The 18103-nt window shown below is 31.3% G+C and overlaps 2 protein-coding genes across 2 annotated transcripts in view; one reads left to right on the top strand and one right to left on the bottom strand.

The window, feature by feature from the left end:
* Positions 1-18103, bottom strand: part of LOC134721065 (centrosomal AT-AC splicing factor-like) — a 72935-nt gene that overhangs the window by 13415 nt on the left and 41417 nt on the right. Inside the window, exon 3 of the mRNA XM_063583775.1 lies at positions 1875-1979. Within this exon, the coding sequence (XP_063439845.1) occupies positions 1875-1979 (105 nt within the window). The remainder of the gene's footprint in view (positions 1-1874; positions 1980-18103) is intronic.
* LOC134722231 (uncharacterized) lies at positions 12128-14592 on the top strand. The gene is made up of 2 exons (XM_063585842.1): positions 12128-12200; positions 12907-14592. Exon 2 carries the CDS (start codon positions 12910-12912, stop codon positions 14590-14592), a length of 1683 nt encoding a protein of 560 aa, XP_063441912.1. The 5' UTR covers positions 12128-12200; positions 12907-12909.

The raw sequence follows: 18103 nt of genomic DNA, 5'->3' as shown, positions 1-18103 counted from the left end.
TGGCGTATAAAAAAATTATAATCCTGGTACTTTTGATAACTATTCCTAGAAGCAAGCAATTAAAAATAAGTAAACTTCTTCTAAATGTGGAAAAATTAAAGAATTTTCCTCAGAAAAAAGTATGTGTACATAAGTTGTATAATGAAAACAATCCATTTAGTTATAAAAAAACATATGCATATTTTGTTTTTATTTGAGGTTTCTTATGACTTTAAAGTGTTCCGGTACCAAGTATATCAATGGGTTCTTGAGAAGAATATAATTATTCAGAAATTTCAGTCATAGGAGTATGCTTGTTTACTTAAATGTATTTAGTTGTTTTGGTTGGCCTTTGAAAGGTACAATATAAAACAAGTATGTAGTAAATACATGATATATCATTCACCTTCAGTGGCTGATCCAGAAATTTACATAAGAGGGGCCCACAGACTGCCTTAAAGGGAGGGCTGCTCCGGTCATGCTTCAGTGATTCCCTATATAAGCAACCAAATTTTTCCCCGAAAAAGGGGGGGGGGGTGGCCTGAGCCCCATGGGCTCCCCCCTAAATACGCCTCTGACCTTACAACAATCAAAAAGGTAAACCTTTAACCTTAAGAGAACTTATGTCCATCAATCTCAACATTTATTGGTAGTTAAAACAACAAACCTTTTACCTATAAAGAGAACTAACTATCGTCAATCTTAACATTGTGTAAATATTCCACATTACGGTATGAGATTCAGAAAATGTTACTGTACATTTTTACATCAAGCAAGTTATGTAACTCTAAAATAACAAAAAATGAAAATCTTCAATACATAAAATTTGTAAGGGTTCCGCGGAACCCAGTGTCTCGCCTACTTTTGCTGTAAATCACAGGCTACACAAAAATGAGGAAAAAAATCAATAAAAATATTCCTATTGATACTATCTTATGATTGTAAGAAGCTTCTGTCCAAGTTTGGTAAAAATCTAGAATAATTAATGAATCTAATAAATGTTTTGAAAACTTTAACTGCAAACTGTATGTAATGTTCACTGGAAGAAAATCTAAGTCCATTTAAAAGTAAAATACAGAAAAAATGGAGTTGTCTTTTTACAAAATTTACTTCTGAATACTATCTAATGATCATAAATAAGCTTTTGTCCAAGTTTAGTACAAACCCAGGATAGTTAAAGAAAGTTATTAAAATTTTAAAAACTTTTACCACAGAGTGAATGTTATGTTTCCCGCAGAAAAACTAAGTCCATTTAAAAGTAAAATACAGAAAAAATGGATTTGTTTGTTTACAAAATTTACTTCTGGATACTATCTTATGATCATAAACAAGTTTCTGTCCAAGTTTGGAACAAACCAAGGATAGTTTAAGAAAGTTATTAAAATTCTAAAAACTTTAACCTCAGAGTGAATGTAATGTTGCCCCGCAGAAAAAACTAAGTCCATTTATAAGTAAAATACAGAAAAAATAGAATTTTATTTTTACAAAATTTACTTCTTGATACTATCTTATGATCATAAACAAGCTTCTGACCAAGTTTGGTAGAAATCCAGTATAGTTTAAGAAAGTTATTAAAATTTCAAAAACTTTAACCACAGAGTGAATATTTGTGGACGCCGCCGCCGACGACGACGCCGACGCCGACGGAAAGTAGGATCGCTTAGTCTCGCTTTTTTGACTAAAGTCGAAGGCTCGACAAAAAGGGAAGCCTGCTGAAAAATAAGTACCACTAATCCTAAAATTGTATAAAATTTTGACATTAAAATAATTGAAAATATCTGTTTTGCTGTGATTTTTTTTTTAATAAGACAGTAATATCTATCATGAATATAATTTGTTTCTTTTTATTTGAACTAAACTTCAACATCAGTTATTTTCAAGTATATTCTGCTTACTTTATCAAAGCATCTTGTGACAGTAAGAACTGTGCAGCTTGTTGCTTCTCCTCATCTAATCTATGTTGCCGTAAAAACATATAAACAGCTGTTCTGTGGGTATCTCTGTAACGAAACAAATGGTCATTATAGATTTCCATTATCAATTCACATATGATGCATATATTTTTGACAGGTTTGAGAATATATTTATATAATATATCCATTACCAACTCTAAACTCATCATGGTCATATTGATATAAAATAGCATCATTAGAAACAAAGTTAACAAGAATGCATACATCAGTGGTTGTAGTTTGTTGCTATGTTATATATTGTTTTTTGTTCATTTTAATGTACATAAATTAGGCCATTAGTTTTCTCGTATGAATTGTTTTACAATTGTCATTTCAGGACCTTTTAAAGCTGACTATAAGGTATGGGCTTTGCTCATTGTTGTAGACAGTGATCTATAGTTGTTAATTTCTGTGTCATTAGATTTCTAGTGAAGAGTCTTATTTGCAATCATACCACTTCTTCTTTCTTATACGCGTATTGTCATGAAAAGCATACCTCAAAATTGGCTCCGATCATAATCAACAGGAAAATTCTGAAACACATTACAACTCATCACTATTCAGCTGCTAAAGTCAATCTGTTCACCAGAAGTGGAGATTTGTGTGATGAAAAATTTAAGATTCATTCAACATTGTCTTGATTGTAAAAATTCAAAGTATTTAACATGTTTAAGGAATGAGTGTAATATTTTTTCTGTCTATGAAGAAATAACATTGGTGCACACTGAATAACCGGGTAATTTAACACTGTGCACCACATTTTTTATGTTATTTTGAATAGACAGAAAAAATATTACAGTCATTTCTTATAATCTAATTCTAAATTCCATTTTAAACCATAGAAAACCATAAAAAAACGTTGATGACGTCACAGTCACATGACTAAATTATGTCTATGGGCTGATAACAAAAAAACGTCAGCCAATCAGAAGACGCGTTACATCCAAAATTAGCTAGATTATTGACAAAAAAAAAGAAAGTACCAGACAGATCCTAAACATGCTCACACATTACAACTCATTTGTAAAAAAGTATTGACAAATAAAAAGAAAGTACCAGACAGATCCTAAACATGCTCACACATTACAACTCATTTGTAAACCAGATGCTCCGCATGGCGTAGCTTTATACGACCGCAGAGGTTGAACCCTGAACGGTTGGGGCAAGTATGGACACAACATTCAAGCGGGATTCAGCTCTAAATTTGGATTGTGATTAAATAGTTGACACAGCATAGGTTTCTGACACAGAATAAATGTGTTCTAATGAACTTAAAATTTTTGTTTTCTCTTAGAGCAATTCACTATGCTGTTGAATATTAATCCTCTCAAAAAAATGTTTGAAGAAATTTTCTTTTTATTTATGAAATTTCAAATGAGAAAAATTGAACCCATTTTTTCAAACACATCCCCCTTTCCCTTATTCCAAAACTAATCTCAATTAAAATATTCTAAAGGAGTTTGCAACAATAACTACTCATTTAAATACATCATAAAATATTAAGATGTAAAAAAACTGCTTGTTATCTCTGAATGGTAAAGATTATTTAAATTTATCAGTTGGTAGTAAAAAGTGAATATACATTGTATATTGTATATAACAAAGATTTAAGTTGATTCTGGACAAAGAAAGATAACTCCAATTAAAAAAAATTCTTGCTATTGCACAATAAGATATTTCTTGCTTACTATTCTGGACAAAGAAAGATAACTCTAATTAATTTTTTGTTTGCTATTTCACAATATTTTGCAATTAGATATTTCTTGCCATTGCACAATACTGTGCAATTGAAAAGACTTGCTATTGCACAATACTTAATATAATAATTTTAGATCCTGATTTGGACCAACTTGAAAACTGGGCCCATAATCAAAAATCTAAGTACATGTTTAGATTCAGCATATCAAAGAGGCCCAAGAATTCAATTTTTGTTAAAATCAAACTTAGTTTAATTTTGGACCCTTTGGACTTAAATGTAGACCAATTTGAAAACAGGACCAAAAATGAAGAATCTACATACACAGTTAGATTTGGCATATCAAAGAACCCCATTTATTCAATTTTTGATGAAATCAAACAAAGTTTAATTTTGGACCCCGATTTGGACCAACTTGAAAACTGGGCCAATAATCAAGAATCTAAGTACATTTTTAGATTCAACATATCAAAGAACCCAACCGATTCATTTTTGTCAAAATCAAACTAAGTTTAATTTTGGACCCTTTGGACCTTAATGTAGACCAATTTGAAAACGGGACCAAAAGTTAAGAATCTACATACACAGTTAGATTCGGCATATCAAAGAACCCCAATTATTCAATTTTGATGAAATCAAACAAAGTTTAATTTTGGACCCTTTGGGCTCTTTTTCCTAAACTGTTGGGATCAAAACTCCCAAAATCAATACCAACCTTCCTTTTACGGTCATAAACCTTGTGTTTAAATTTCATAGATTTCTATTAACTTAAACTAAAGTTATAGTGCGAAAACCAAGAAAATGCTTATTTGGGCCCTTTTTGGCCCCTAATTCCTAAAATGTTGGGACCAAAACTCCCAAAATCAATACCAACCTTCCTTTTATGGTCATAAACCTTGTGTTAAAATTTCATAGATTTCTATTCACTTTTACTAGAGTGCGAAACTAAAAAAATTCAGACGACGACGCCTACGACGACGACACCAACGTGATAGCAATATACGACGAAATTTTTTTCAAAATTTGAGGTCGTATAAAAAGAATTTCTGTTCAACACATACTGTAAGCACTATGAATAACCTGAAATGAAATGTTCATATAGAAGCATTCATGTGTACATTTGTACAACACATTGTTTTCCAACCACCGCATTCATATTACGTGTCTGTGATACTGACTAAAAACTAAGTACTTTCATGTCTGAGTTTCATGTGTACAATAATGTGAATTCATCGTAGTTTAAAACAAAATAACACCAACAAAACAGCAAATAACGAGAACTGGGTTGACCCTAATTTGTAAGATTATAGCCTAAACCTGACAAACGTCTTTCAGCATTGTTTTTAGAATTGGAGCAATGTATTCCCGCCAATTCAAATTGTTAACCCCTTTTTAGAAATATCTCTTTTTCCATTACAGTAACCCCATCTTTTTATTTCCTTATTTTGTTAAGTTATTACAACATCGCATATTCTATTGAAGATTCATGGAGAAATTATTGGTCAATTTTTTTTTAAAATATTTTTTTATAGGTATTTCACAATAAAAAAGGCGGGAAAACTATTATAGCAACTTATCGTTATTATTTTCCACTCAGAAAATGGTGATATTATCAAAATAGTTTGTACCTAAAAAAAAATTTAAAGTCAATATCCAATAAAAACTTGTATGTTTTGTTAACCTTGTTTGTATTAACAACAAGGTTAACAAAACATACAAGTTTTTATTGGATATTGACTTTAAAATTTTTTTTTTACACTGCTATTGACTAGAAATCGCAATTTCCAAATTCCGTGAAAAAGATGGTGTTTTAAATCGAAAACGAGGTCGGTAACCCCATTTTTTTATTTACTTATTTTAAAGCTTTTACCTAGCCTAAAGTAAAAAAAAAAAAGAAGATATTATTGGTAGATCCGAATAGAAGGATTTGTCTTTAAAAACGTCTATATATAATTATATCTTTATTTACCATGCAATGGCTGTAAAGCCAGTCAAGGTTGTTAAAAACGTCCACATATAATCATATCTTTTATCTTATATAGTAAATAAATCATCAGCACTCATGATCATACATCACATTTCTCTATCTTTAGAAAAATAGTCATATATGTTCATTCACTTATTTTCTTACTGAAGATGGAGACATTTTTAATATACAAGTATACCTTTTGGAGACCTTCTGCTGTTGTCCGTTCTATAGTCGGGTTGTTGTTTCTTTTACACTTTCCCCATTACCATTCTCAACTTTATATTTTATGCGGATGACCCACTGGCACTATTATTTTCTATGTTCAGTGGACCATGAAATTTGGGTCAAAAACTTTAACATGAAGTGAGACAGACGGACAACCAGACGGATGAACGAACAAAATTGACACACAAACCAAAAAACATAATATAAAAAAAGAAGATGTGGTATGATTGCCAATGAGACAACTCTCCACAAGAGACCAAGATGACACAGAAAAAAATAACTATCGGTCACCTTACAGCCTTCAACAATGACCAAAGCCCATACTGCATAATCAGCTGTAAAAGGCCCTGACAGATTTGCTCTAAATTCTTTTGTTTCAAAGATGCGAGTCAAAAACTGCATTTTACCCCTATGTTCTATTTTAGCCATGTAATGCCATCTTGGTTAGCAGTCTGGGTCATAGGAAACATGTTTAAACAAGATACTAGTTTGAGGGCAAGATTATTTAAATTTGTCTCATTAGTTTCAGAGGAAATTTTTTTTTGTAAAAGATTACAAAAGTTTACGAAAAATGGTTAAAATTGACTATAAAGGGCAATAACTTCTTGACATGTCAACTGACAATTTTGGTCAGGTTGACTTATTTGTAGAAAATTGAAAACAACATGTTTCATTTTGCGTCTCAAGGGTTTTTCTGATTTTACCTTCATCAGGAACGCTCATAGCAAAACATCTGAAATCTGAAGATGTATAAGTACGTTGAAGAACTACATGTCAAAAATACCTAAAATAAATAGCTAAATTCATCTAAAGCCAACTTTGCCTGAGGGAGTTGAAATGTTAGATTCTTAATAGATCTTACTTTTCTGACATTATTGCTGTTTACAGTTTAATTCTATATATAATAATGTTCAAGATAATAACCCAAAACTGTAAAATTTCCTTTAAATATCCAATTCAAGGGCAGCAACCCAACAAAGGGTTGTCTGATTCATCTGAAAATTTCAAGGCAGATAGGTGTTGACCTGATGGACATTTTGACCCAATTTAAGATTTGTTCATAATGCTTTGGTTTCAGAAATATAAGCCAAAAACTACATTTTACAATGGAAGACAGACAGACAGACGCCAAGTATTGAGAATAGCTGACTTGGCTCTTTGGACCACTGGTGAGCAAAAAATGACAGAATCTATTTTTTCCACTCTAAACACTTAACTTAATCTTCTGAAGTTTGGGTTTCGTTGAAGTTTTGTTCTGGAATTATTTCAAAAACATGTGATACAAGTGGAAAATATCAATGATTTTTTCTTTTCAAATTTCTTAGATATGTATATTCTAAATCATTTATAACAAAAAAGTTGAATTAATATGCATTTTGTTCTTAAAACTGAGAAAAATTACAAATTTACAAAATTGACAGCATGGTGAATTTGACACAACTAAGCATCAAAATATGATAAACTTTCTTATATAAACATCCATATATAGCTATACCTTTAGTGTTTTAAGTTAAATTTATTCAGATTGGTCCACTAATCTGAATATATTTAGGTATTAAAATTAGAAAGATAATAACATAAGGAACATGTGTATTAAGTTTCAAGTTGATTGGACTTCAACTTCATCAAAAACTACCTTGACCAAAAACTTTAACCTGAAACATGCATTTTCATTTTCTATGTTCAGTGGACTGTGAAATTGGGGTCAAAAGTTTAATTTGGCTTTAAAATTAGAAAGATCATATCATAAGGAACATGTGTACTAAGTTTCAAGTTGATTGGACTTCAACTTCATCAATCAAAGAGCAGAATGCTCTGAGGGATACGATTGCCATAGTTTTCATTGACACATGTATAGCAGTTCTGCCAAATTTTCATTAAACAAATGCATGAGATTTGGCCAAAATTCAAAAGATCAAAGAGGAAAGAAATAGATCCAAGAATACTGTTGCAAAAAAAGCATGAACATGCGCGAGTCTCAAGCATTTTTGGCCGGTAACCCTGGTACAGCTGGATAGTATTATTCTCTAAACTAATTCAACTGCACATGCAAAATGTAACAATCTGAATAGTCACTCAACTTAAAGAATAGCCAATCCCCGTTACAAGTGTATGAGCCATGTACTTATTGTGTTTTATCGAATTATAGTTATCCTGTACCATTGTAAACTCGTACCATTTAAAAAAAAACTTGTACCAATGCAAACTCGTACCATTGCTAACTCGTACCAACTTATTTAAATGCATTCAAATGGTGTTAAATGATGAATATACATGATATACGTTACTTTCACCCAATACCTCTTAAGTCTGTAAAATGTATATAATTTGAAAGTACAACGACCAATTTGTAGCTTATGTTCCTTGTATATTGGATAGAAAATACTGTGGCAGATGTAGATAATTAAGGTATATACAGTTTCACCCGAAGAAAATTTTTCATGAATAATCAAATCTTAGCAGTTAGTCAAAATGATTGCCAAAATTATCTTTACTGTCTATAAATAAATGTAACAATGAAATTTAACTGATTCCTGTTAAGGGGGTCCGCATTTTCCCCGCAAAAAAAGCACATGGCTTTCAACAATTGTAAACATAGCATTCAATTTGTGATCATGGATGACAGCTTTAATTAACTTAAATTGGATATATACATATTCAACATGTTCAATTTTAATAAGGTACAGTTAAAGCAATGTTTCAACTTTCCTCTGGATTAAGTTCTACAGTGGCGGATCCAGAACTTTTCCTAAGGGGGAGCCCGCTGACTGACCTAAGAGGGGGCCCGCTCCAGTCATGCTTCAATGATTCCCTTTATTATCAACCAAATTTTTTCCAAAAAAAAAAGGGGGGGGGCTGGATCCGCCTATGTTTTAGTTTGAAAGATCAGTTAAAACATTAATGCTTTAAAACATTCTTTATTTTTATCTAAGTTTTCATTTAACTCCTGTGTAAAATTCAAGTAATTCAACTTTATTTCTATTAAGTTTACAAACAGAAACCCATAAAACATCATATTTTTTATATATTTTTCTGAATGTTACGACTTCCCAGTAGTACAAGTTAACTTTTTTGGTTCCAATGCCGTGGTACGAGTAAACTTGCTTCCGTATCTTATCACCGTAATTCTAGGAGGAACCCTAAACTGGACCCTATTGTGTTCACTTATCGCTACACTGACCTTCGGTGCGAAGCTATATATAGAACGGCGGACCAGTTTAGGAGGAACCCCATTTCTTACTCTTTAATTATTGAAGTTCCTTTGGATCAGAGGGCATGACTCCTTTCCGTACACACTCATCTGTTTACATTGAGATCGTTCTTAATATAATACGACGTTTACCGGCATTAACGAGTTAATTCTTCTTGGCGAATACTTCGAAAAGGGAGACAACTCGAAACGATAACATGGAAGATTCCATTTCTGCAGAAGGGGTGTTATAGGTAATTTTTACGATGAAACATTTATTTTAATTTAAATTATGCATGTGATTTAAAATTATGCAACAACAATAGCCATCCATATGCAGACAGACATAGAAAGAATCCCATGAGTTTCAAATTAATCAATGAAGCGGGGAATCACTCAATCTGATACCCCTTGAAATCAGGAAAACTACACGCATGTAGGGTCTCACTAATTAGCGACAAAAAGCGTCAAGAAGCGACAAGAAGAAAAATAATAAGTGACAAAAAGCAACAAGAAGTTATTTAGCGACAAGAATACATTTTGTTATCACATACATTTAGGATTATATTGAAAGATGAAGAAATAAAAAAAAATCGATGAAGAGATTGTGTACTTTTTATTATCATATTGATAGATGTAGAAATTAAACATGTGTAAGAGCAAAGGAAATGTAAACGCTATAAAATGAAAATAAAAACAAAGATTTGTCACCTTCCTTTTGAAGGATTTAATAAAACAAAAACATGAAATATTATTTCCTTCCTAACTGTACAATTAATTTTTCCTGATAGGACCAACATCAGCTGTGGCTTCACTCTAAGGTAATACACAATTAAGAGCAACAAATGAGATTAACTAGGTGTGTGTCCTTTGTTTTATTGCAACAATAACATCCATTAACACCTTCATCAATTACACACACCAGAATATAAAATTATTGTACCGAATAGTGAACACCTGTTGAAAACTCAAGATTGTCATCAGTTTCCTTTAATCTTCAATCTATATGCATAAACATGATAAATATCGTTAAATGACACAAAACACTAAATAAAATGATGAAAAATATTTACATTTTAATTATGTTTTCCTCTTGTTTGATTTCAGTTCTTAATTTGTATTTCACAATTTGTGTATGTATTTTCTGGACAATTATGCACAAATAATGCATTTTGCAAGTTAATTATATATTGTACAAAAATGGTTTTAAAAACAAATAAAAAGACAAAATATACTTCCTGTGATACCTTATAAAATATCATGTAAATAAATGTAGCAATTGAATTAGATTTACAAGTTTCATTTTTCCCCTATCAAAATTAACTTTCCTGTCGTTGAAATTGTTTTCTTTTGCATATTTTTTTAATATTTATTTCGAATGAGTAATATAAATAAAAAAAATGTTTTCTTGTCGCTAAATAGTTTCTTGTTGCTAATATTATTCTTCTTGTCGCTTCTTGACGCTTTTTGTCTCTACAATTCTTTTTGTCTCTAATTAGTGAGACCACGCATGGACATTAATACATAAACAAACCGACTTGCGATTTGGAACAAGAACGTTTATTAAATGATATGATGAATGGTTCTCCATTTCTTTATGAGAGTAAAGTATCAAATATCAGTTTCATAACGGTAAAATATAGAAATACTCCACTTCAGTTCTTGTGACAGAAATAGAATTATCGATCGGCTTTCAGAGAACTCTCGCAAGTTATCAAAATTTGGGAATTCCCTCTGACGTGTTTCTAAATTTATAAAAACACTAAATATAAATACTGTTTAATTCTGATTTTCCGTATTGTTAAAAACACGCATATAAGTCAAGGAAATTATCACACATGAAGATTAGGAGTAAAACATTACAGGAAAGTTGTTTATGTTCAATTGTTTTGCTTGTTTTTACCTTTTAAAACAAGACAAACATAAGAATCTGAGATGTTGCCGAATGTTTAGAATAAAACGAATGACGTGAGGGAGTGTGTCATAGGGTCAATGGTAAAAGTCTACAGATTGCTTGACAGCAATCGTATCCCAAAAACTGCCTTGACCAAAAACTTTAACCTGAAGCGGGACAGACGGACAAAAGGTACGAAGGATGGACAGACGGACAAACGAACAGACAGACGAACAAATGTACAAACCAGAAAACATAATGCACCTTTACTATCGTAGGAGGGGCATAAAAATATTTGTGGAACTATGATTTTTCTCATGGCAATAGCCCAAAAATAGGTAAAAAGGGATGAAAAAAGGGAAAATCTTCAAAATTAGGTACTTTGTAGGGGCGTAGCAAAAAAAGAAGTGCACCACCATATGATTTGTTCTTCACCAATTATTTTTTATAGTCATATCAACCCAAAAATTAGGTAAAGAAAAAAGTTTAATTCTAGAAATTTTTTGCTTCTCAGGCATGTCAGGTGTATATATCCTTATATATGTACTTTTATCGCTATTTAGTGCATTTTTCCTTTAATCTTTTTTTGTGATAATTTTCATATCATGCTTCTCGCTTGAAATGAAAAAATTATCGCTAAAAACTAAGGAGGCCACGTGGCGTTGCTATCAAAATTGACATTGCAGGGGCGGATCCAGCCATTTTAAAAAGGGGGGTTCCCAACCCAGGACAAAAGGGGGGGGGGTTCCAACTATATGTCCCCATTCAATGCATTGATCGTCCAAAAAAAGGGGGGTTCCAACCCCCGGAACCAACCCACTGGATCCGCCACTGCATTGCAATTGACAACGTCGACATAGGTAAATAGCGATAAACAGATTATCATTGATCATCTCAACTCAATTGCTTTTCTCACGAAAATCAATCTCGTTGAGATAATCAACGATAATCTATAAATATAAAAAAAAATATAAACATTATTTCTACATAAAAAATGTAATATAAATTATATAACAAAAAAAAGCGAGAAAAAAAGCATATCTAAATTTGTCCAACCTCAATGTTCATGTACTTATTTAACAAATATAACTATATTTCTCCAAACAAAAGATTTAAACCCCCTAACAAGGTCAAATACAATCAATAGATCATACTATTCTGTTATCTGGGTCATGTCATTTATTTGTTTACTGATAAATTATTCATGTTTCAACAGGTTCTAATTATCTTCCTGGTTGGTAACATACCGAAAGTAATTTCCACAGTCATACCCAGAGATAAGATGTCTTTTTAAGGTATATATTTATAGTTTGACTGTAAAGGTTTACTTACAGATTATTCACACTTTACCTTACTAATAGAGCAGCCTATTTATATGGTATTCTTGTCTTTATTTGTTTATTTTCTAGTTGGAGCAAAGTCAAATATGTATGACAAAAGTCGACATTGTTCAATAAAAATCTGAATCCTACAAGAAATCATTAATTTCACCAAAAAATAATGAACTGATTTGAATCTTTGGTTTCATTCAGAATTACCTAATCATATTTACTGCATCATAAGTGTTTGTAATTATATTTAAATTGAGACTTTTTAGATTTTGGAGTGGAAATGAAAATCCATCAAACAGTATAAATAATTGTCTTACAGCCCAATTTTGTTTTATTACCTTGATAGTATAGCTTAAGATATTCTCATAAAATATCATGTAACAGTTATGTTAAGGACCGACTACATTGTTTCATAAAAAAACATGAATCAATTATGTCCTACCAGGGGCCGATTCAGCCATTTTAAAAAGGGGGGTTTCCAACCCAGGACAAAGGGGGAGGTTCCAACTATATGTCACCATTCAAATGCATTGATCAGCCAGAAAAAAGGGAGGGGTTCCAACCCCCTGAACCCCCCCCCCCCCCCCTGGTGTTATTGAGTTTAATTATCAGCAGGAAACAAAAAAGTGTATTCATCATGCAAAAGATATTGTATATTGTATATGTTCAGGTCATGGCAAGCAGTAAACCTTTACCATGTGGACCTTGTCAAGAAGGAAAAGTAACCACTAAAGCTGAGTACTGGTGTTACAACTGTGATGAAGGATTGTGTTCAACATGTTCTGGTCATCATAAAAGATCTAAGGCAACACGTGATCATAAAACTATTGATATCAAAAGTTACAAACCCCCAATCAGAGCTATCAAAACAGAATGTGACAAACATGGCCAACAGCTTAACTTGTACTGTCCCAGTCATTTAATGCCTTGCTGTGATGAATGTATTTCCACAAATCATTCAAAATGTACTGGAATAAAAAGTTTAGCAGCTGTTGTGGAGAAAACAAAAATTGAAAAATCTAAAGAATCTGTAGAGAAAGAAATCTACTCCATCTTACATGTATTGGATAAAATGGTAAATAATAAATCAATAAACATTCAAATTGGAGAACAACAATGTGAAGACATAAAGAAATCAATCCACAAAATTAGGGAGAAAATGAATAAACATTTAGATCACCTTGAGAAAAAGTTATGTCAAGAAACAGACAACCTCTGGGATCAGGAAACATCAACAGCAAGAGATTTTATAACTGAAATTGAAAAGAAAAAGACAAACGTACAGAAAATGCAAGAGCATTTACTTAGTGTTACAACACAAAGTTCAAAACTACAATCATTTCTAGGTGTACATCAGATCGAACAACAAATACATCAATGTCAACAATATGTCGAAGATCTAGAAAACGATGACCGGGCTAAAGAATTTTGTATCAAAATGACCCAAAAAAATGAGATAAAAAACATACTACAGCAGTTAGGATCATTAGAATCCATAGGAGAAGTAACGGTTGTTAAAACAGAAACAGACTTGACTATAGAAACAAGTGTGAGGAGGGAAGCACAAGTAGAATCACGAGTACAATCCAATATAAACAATATGACAATGAATATAGAGACAAAGATAGAGATCAACATAAAGAAGTATATCAGTGACATGATCTGTCTGATGGATGGAAGAGTTATAGTAGTGGAACAATGTGGTGAAGTTAACCTACTTTCTTCTGATGGTAAACTACAGAAACAGTTACCTATACCTTATGGAGCCTACAGTGTTACACAGATCAATCAGGACACTATAGCCATAACTTATCCCGGTGAGGAAGCCATTCAGATCTTCAATATAGAGAATGAAACAGTTACCAAAGTTATTGCATTAGACAAAACATGCTGGGGATTATCATTCTCTAAGAATTCTATGGCTGTAGGTTTGAGTGATGATGAAATCCGTATTTTAGACTTGGAAGGAAATACACTGAAGTCAATACAAGTTGAGAGTAAATCAGACATGGAGTACCTTGTGTACTGTAATGACAGAGTTATTTACATTGACTATAGAGGTAAAGCAGTATACGGTTATGATAGATCAGGTAAACAGATCTGGCAATATACACAGGATTTATCAAGACCATATGGACTTTGTATAGATACTTATGGTAACATTATTGTAGCTGACTGTGACTTAAATAGAATACTAGTTATATCAAAAGATGGACAGAATAGTAAAGTACTGATTGGTGAAGAGGATGGACTGAAGGATCCAAAGTGTATTTGTTTCAAACATAATGAGTCTGCAGGTTTTATTTGTGATAATTATGGCTTAAACTTGGCAAAGTTCAATTTAGTTGTTAGATAAAATATACACTGAGGAATCGTACAATATTTCTTTTCTCTGAATCTTAACAACCAACTATATCTATACATTAAATAATACAAATTAAGAAATCACCCAATAAACTGAACAATATATCAGACAATGTCAACCATCAACACCCTGAAAAAATACTAATATCAAAATAAAGATATAAACAGTAAACATCATACTGTCCAGATAGCCTTAGTTGATAAAGAGTACAAAATGTGTAAAGCATCATCTATGTTGTGATCAAGCAAATTGTATAGCTAGTCTGACATTTTTTCTAACTATAATTCTTCCAACATTTTTTTTTTGCTCTTATCTTGTCCATAATGTTTCTGTAAAAATGATATTATATTGCCCAAAGCTGTAGAATTTGCAATATTGATGCAAATATTTATTTACATGTTTCAATTTTAGACACTGTCAAAACTACTTTTTATCTAAATTGGTGTTCATTCCTCATATAGAAAAAAAATACATTTCCTGTATTCAAATATAAATGTACAAATACCTATTGCTGATTTATTTCTAATTACTGTTTGAATATTACCGATAACTTGTCATTTACCTAGGACTTGATTATTGACCTGAATCAGATGATATCGACACTGTTTCAAATTACAAGTGAAATAATATCTGATTGCATATTTTATACATATATATTAAATTGAGAATGGAAATGGGGATTGTGTCAAAGAGACAACAACCCGACCATAGAGAAGACAACAGCAGAAGGTCATCAACAGGTCTTCAATGCAGCGAGAAATTCTCCCACCCTGAGGCGACCTTCAGCTGGCCCCTAAACAAATATATATACTAGTTCAGTGATAATGAACGCCATACTAAACTCTAAATTGTACACAAGAAACTAAAATTAAAAATAATAAAAGACTAACAACATGAACAAAGGCCAGAGGCTCCTGACTTGGGACAGGCACAAAAATGCGGCGGGGTTAAACATGTTCATGAGATCTCAACCCTCCCCCTATACCTCTAGCCAATGCAGAAAAGTAAACGCATAACAATACGCACTTTAAAATTCAGTTCAAGAGAAATCCGAGTCTAGATATGTTTTTCATTTTTGTCTCTTTTATTTTTAAAACCCATTTGATTAATCATTCAGCTTTCACAAAAAATTAACAGAATATTTAATGTAGTGTAGATTAATACATTTGTAGGTTTACTATTAAGGTCAAGAATTTGTGTGTTCAGTTAGGTTTGTAATAAATTGTGTCTATTAATCATGTAACAGGTCATGAGATATTAACTGCAGTGAATTTAAAATGAAGTGAGAATCATGACAGATGATAACCATACTGACTCTTAGAGAAAAGTATTGTAGTAATACCATTTCAAACAAGAATGTGTCCACAGTACAAGGATGACCCACCTGCACGATTGTTTTTATGTTTAGTGGACCATAAAATGGAGGTCAAACCCATTATTTGGAATTAAAACTAGGAAGATGACATCATGTGGAACATGTGTACTTCTTGTTTTATTTTGTAATTGTGTGTACATATTTAATGAGTTTTAAATCGTGTAATGCATAACTATGCCTTTTTATAAAAATCATTTTCCTTCAGTATAACTGTTATAGCTTTTATTTGTATATACAGTGTCTCGTTAGTCTTTATAGGCTTGGTATTGATTCTTTTTTTTATGATATTCATTATTGTTATGTAATTTTATTGTAGATCAATATGTGACACTTTAATAATAAACTATTATTTATCATTATCATTTTGTACTACGTTTCAAGTTGATTTGACTTCACCATTAGCAAAAACAACTTTAACATAAAGATGGACAGACAGATGAACAGACAGACGAATGAATGCACAGTCCAAAAAACATTATGCTCATAAAAAAGTTGGGAATCAAATTTGATACATCATTTACATCTTGACCTAAATTTTATTCAATGACTTACACAAGCATAGATACTAATAAAATGGTAATTTTTGAAATCTCAAGAAGAGATTTAATATGAATTTATAGGGTTAAATATACTTACCATGAAATTACATTTATATTATATAGAATATGTTTGCTTTCACAACATGTTCTCATCGCAATTAACTAGGTGATTAAAAATTACATCCATGAGATGTACTCACCTACGTCATAGTTCACCTGTGTAACATACACTAGCTTTAGTTTTAATTTGTCTTTTAATTGAATAATTTCAATTAAGTGAACAAAAAACTGAATTTATTCCAGGGGTGGTGGTGGATTGTGGTAAGTATATTTAACCCTATAAATTCATATAAAATCTCTTCTTGAGATTTCAAAAATTACCATTTTATATGAATTTGGTTAAATATACTTACCATGAAATTACATTTATATTATATAGAATATTTACTGATTAACAAGCAGTATTTCATTTGGTGGAGGATAAATTCTCTCACACACATACAATTTCAACATAGAAAAAATAATGTGAATTTTTTTAAAATGTAACTCCATTAAATTTTTGTAAATACGGATATTAGTAAAAACCGAAATTACTGAATTTATTATACAATGAAGCTATGCTGCATAACTATATGTATCAATGGCAAACTTTGCAGATTGTATAAATACAAGTATGCAAAATTAATAGACTTGATGTAGAGTTGTCTCAATGGCACTCACATGTATATATATACCCCATCTTTCTATATCTGATGAATAAATAATCTGCAGGTCAGTATAGAAATAATTATATTAAAGCTCCTTCATCATGAGCTAAATGTGTTGTTATATTTATGCAACAGTAAATAAGCATTTGTTTCTGAATAGGTTGTTCTTGTTGCTTGTACAAATCGACAAGAACTAATCCAACCTTAATTTCATTTACTTTCAACTTTGAAACTTAAGTTTATTTGGAAACATTATTCCCTTTCTTTAACTTTCCATTGTTTTCTCTATATCAGAGACGTATAATTCAATTTATATGTCTCTGTCTATATTAATATAATAACAGATAATATATGATTGCTGTCGTCTTTTGATAACCTGTTCAATATCATATCTTTCGAAATAAATTCTTTTCTACTTAATTAAAGAATTATAATCAATTAAAAAATATACTTTGTAAATAGGTGTCCTTAATACAATCAAAGTTTATTAAAGACTAAAACCAAAGTTGTTTCATGATTATGCTAAATCTGGATTAATCTTTAAACTTTTTTAAAGTTATAGTCCCTGAGAATTTGCTTCTCTGCTAGATATACTACTTTTAATATTTTATAGATTAAGAATAAAATATTTTCTTCAAGAGAAGTCTTGTACTATTGTATAATGACAATTCTCTAAACTGACTAAATTTTAAAAATCTGATAAAATTTCTATGAGTGGTAGAACCTTTGAATACAATATCTACCATTTCAACCATGAACAATATTTTTGTTTTGTATTGGACTACTCAAGTGTAAAAATACAGAAATGGACAAATCAGTGGAAAAGTTTCAGTATACATGTTTCCATTGATATACTGCTTCCACAGAACATTTGAATGTTG

This window comes from Mytilus trossulus, chromosome 6, assembly GCF_036588685.1.
Source record: "Mytilus trossulus isolate FHL-02 chromosome 6, PNRI_Mtr1.1.1.hap1, whole genome shotgun sequence".
Classification (NCBI taxonomy): domain Eukaryota; kingdom Metazoa; phylum Mollusca; class Bivalvia; order Mytilida; family Mytilidae; genus Mytilus; species Mytilus trossulus.
Note: the sequence above shows the minus strand (reverse complement) of the source record. Positions and strands in the feature narration are given on the sequence as shown.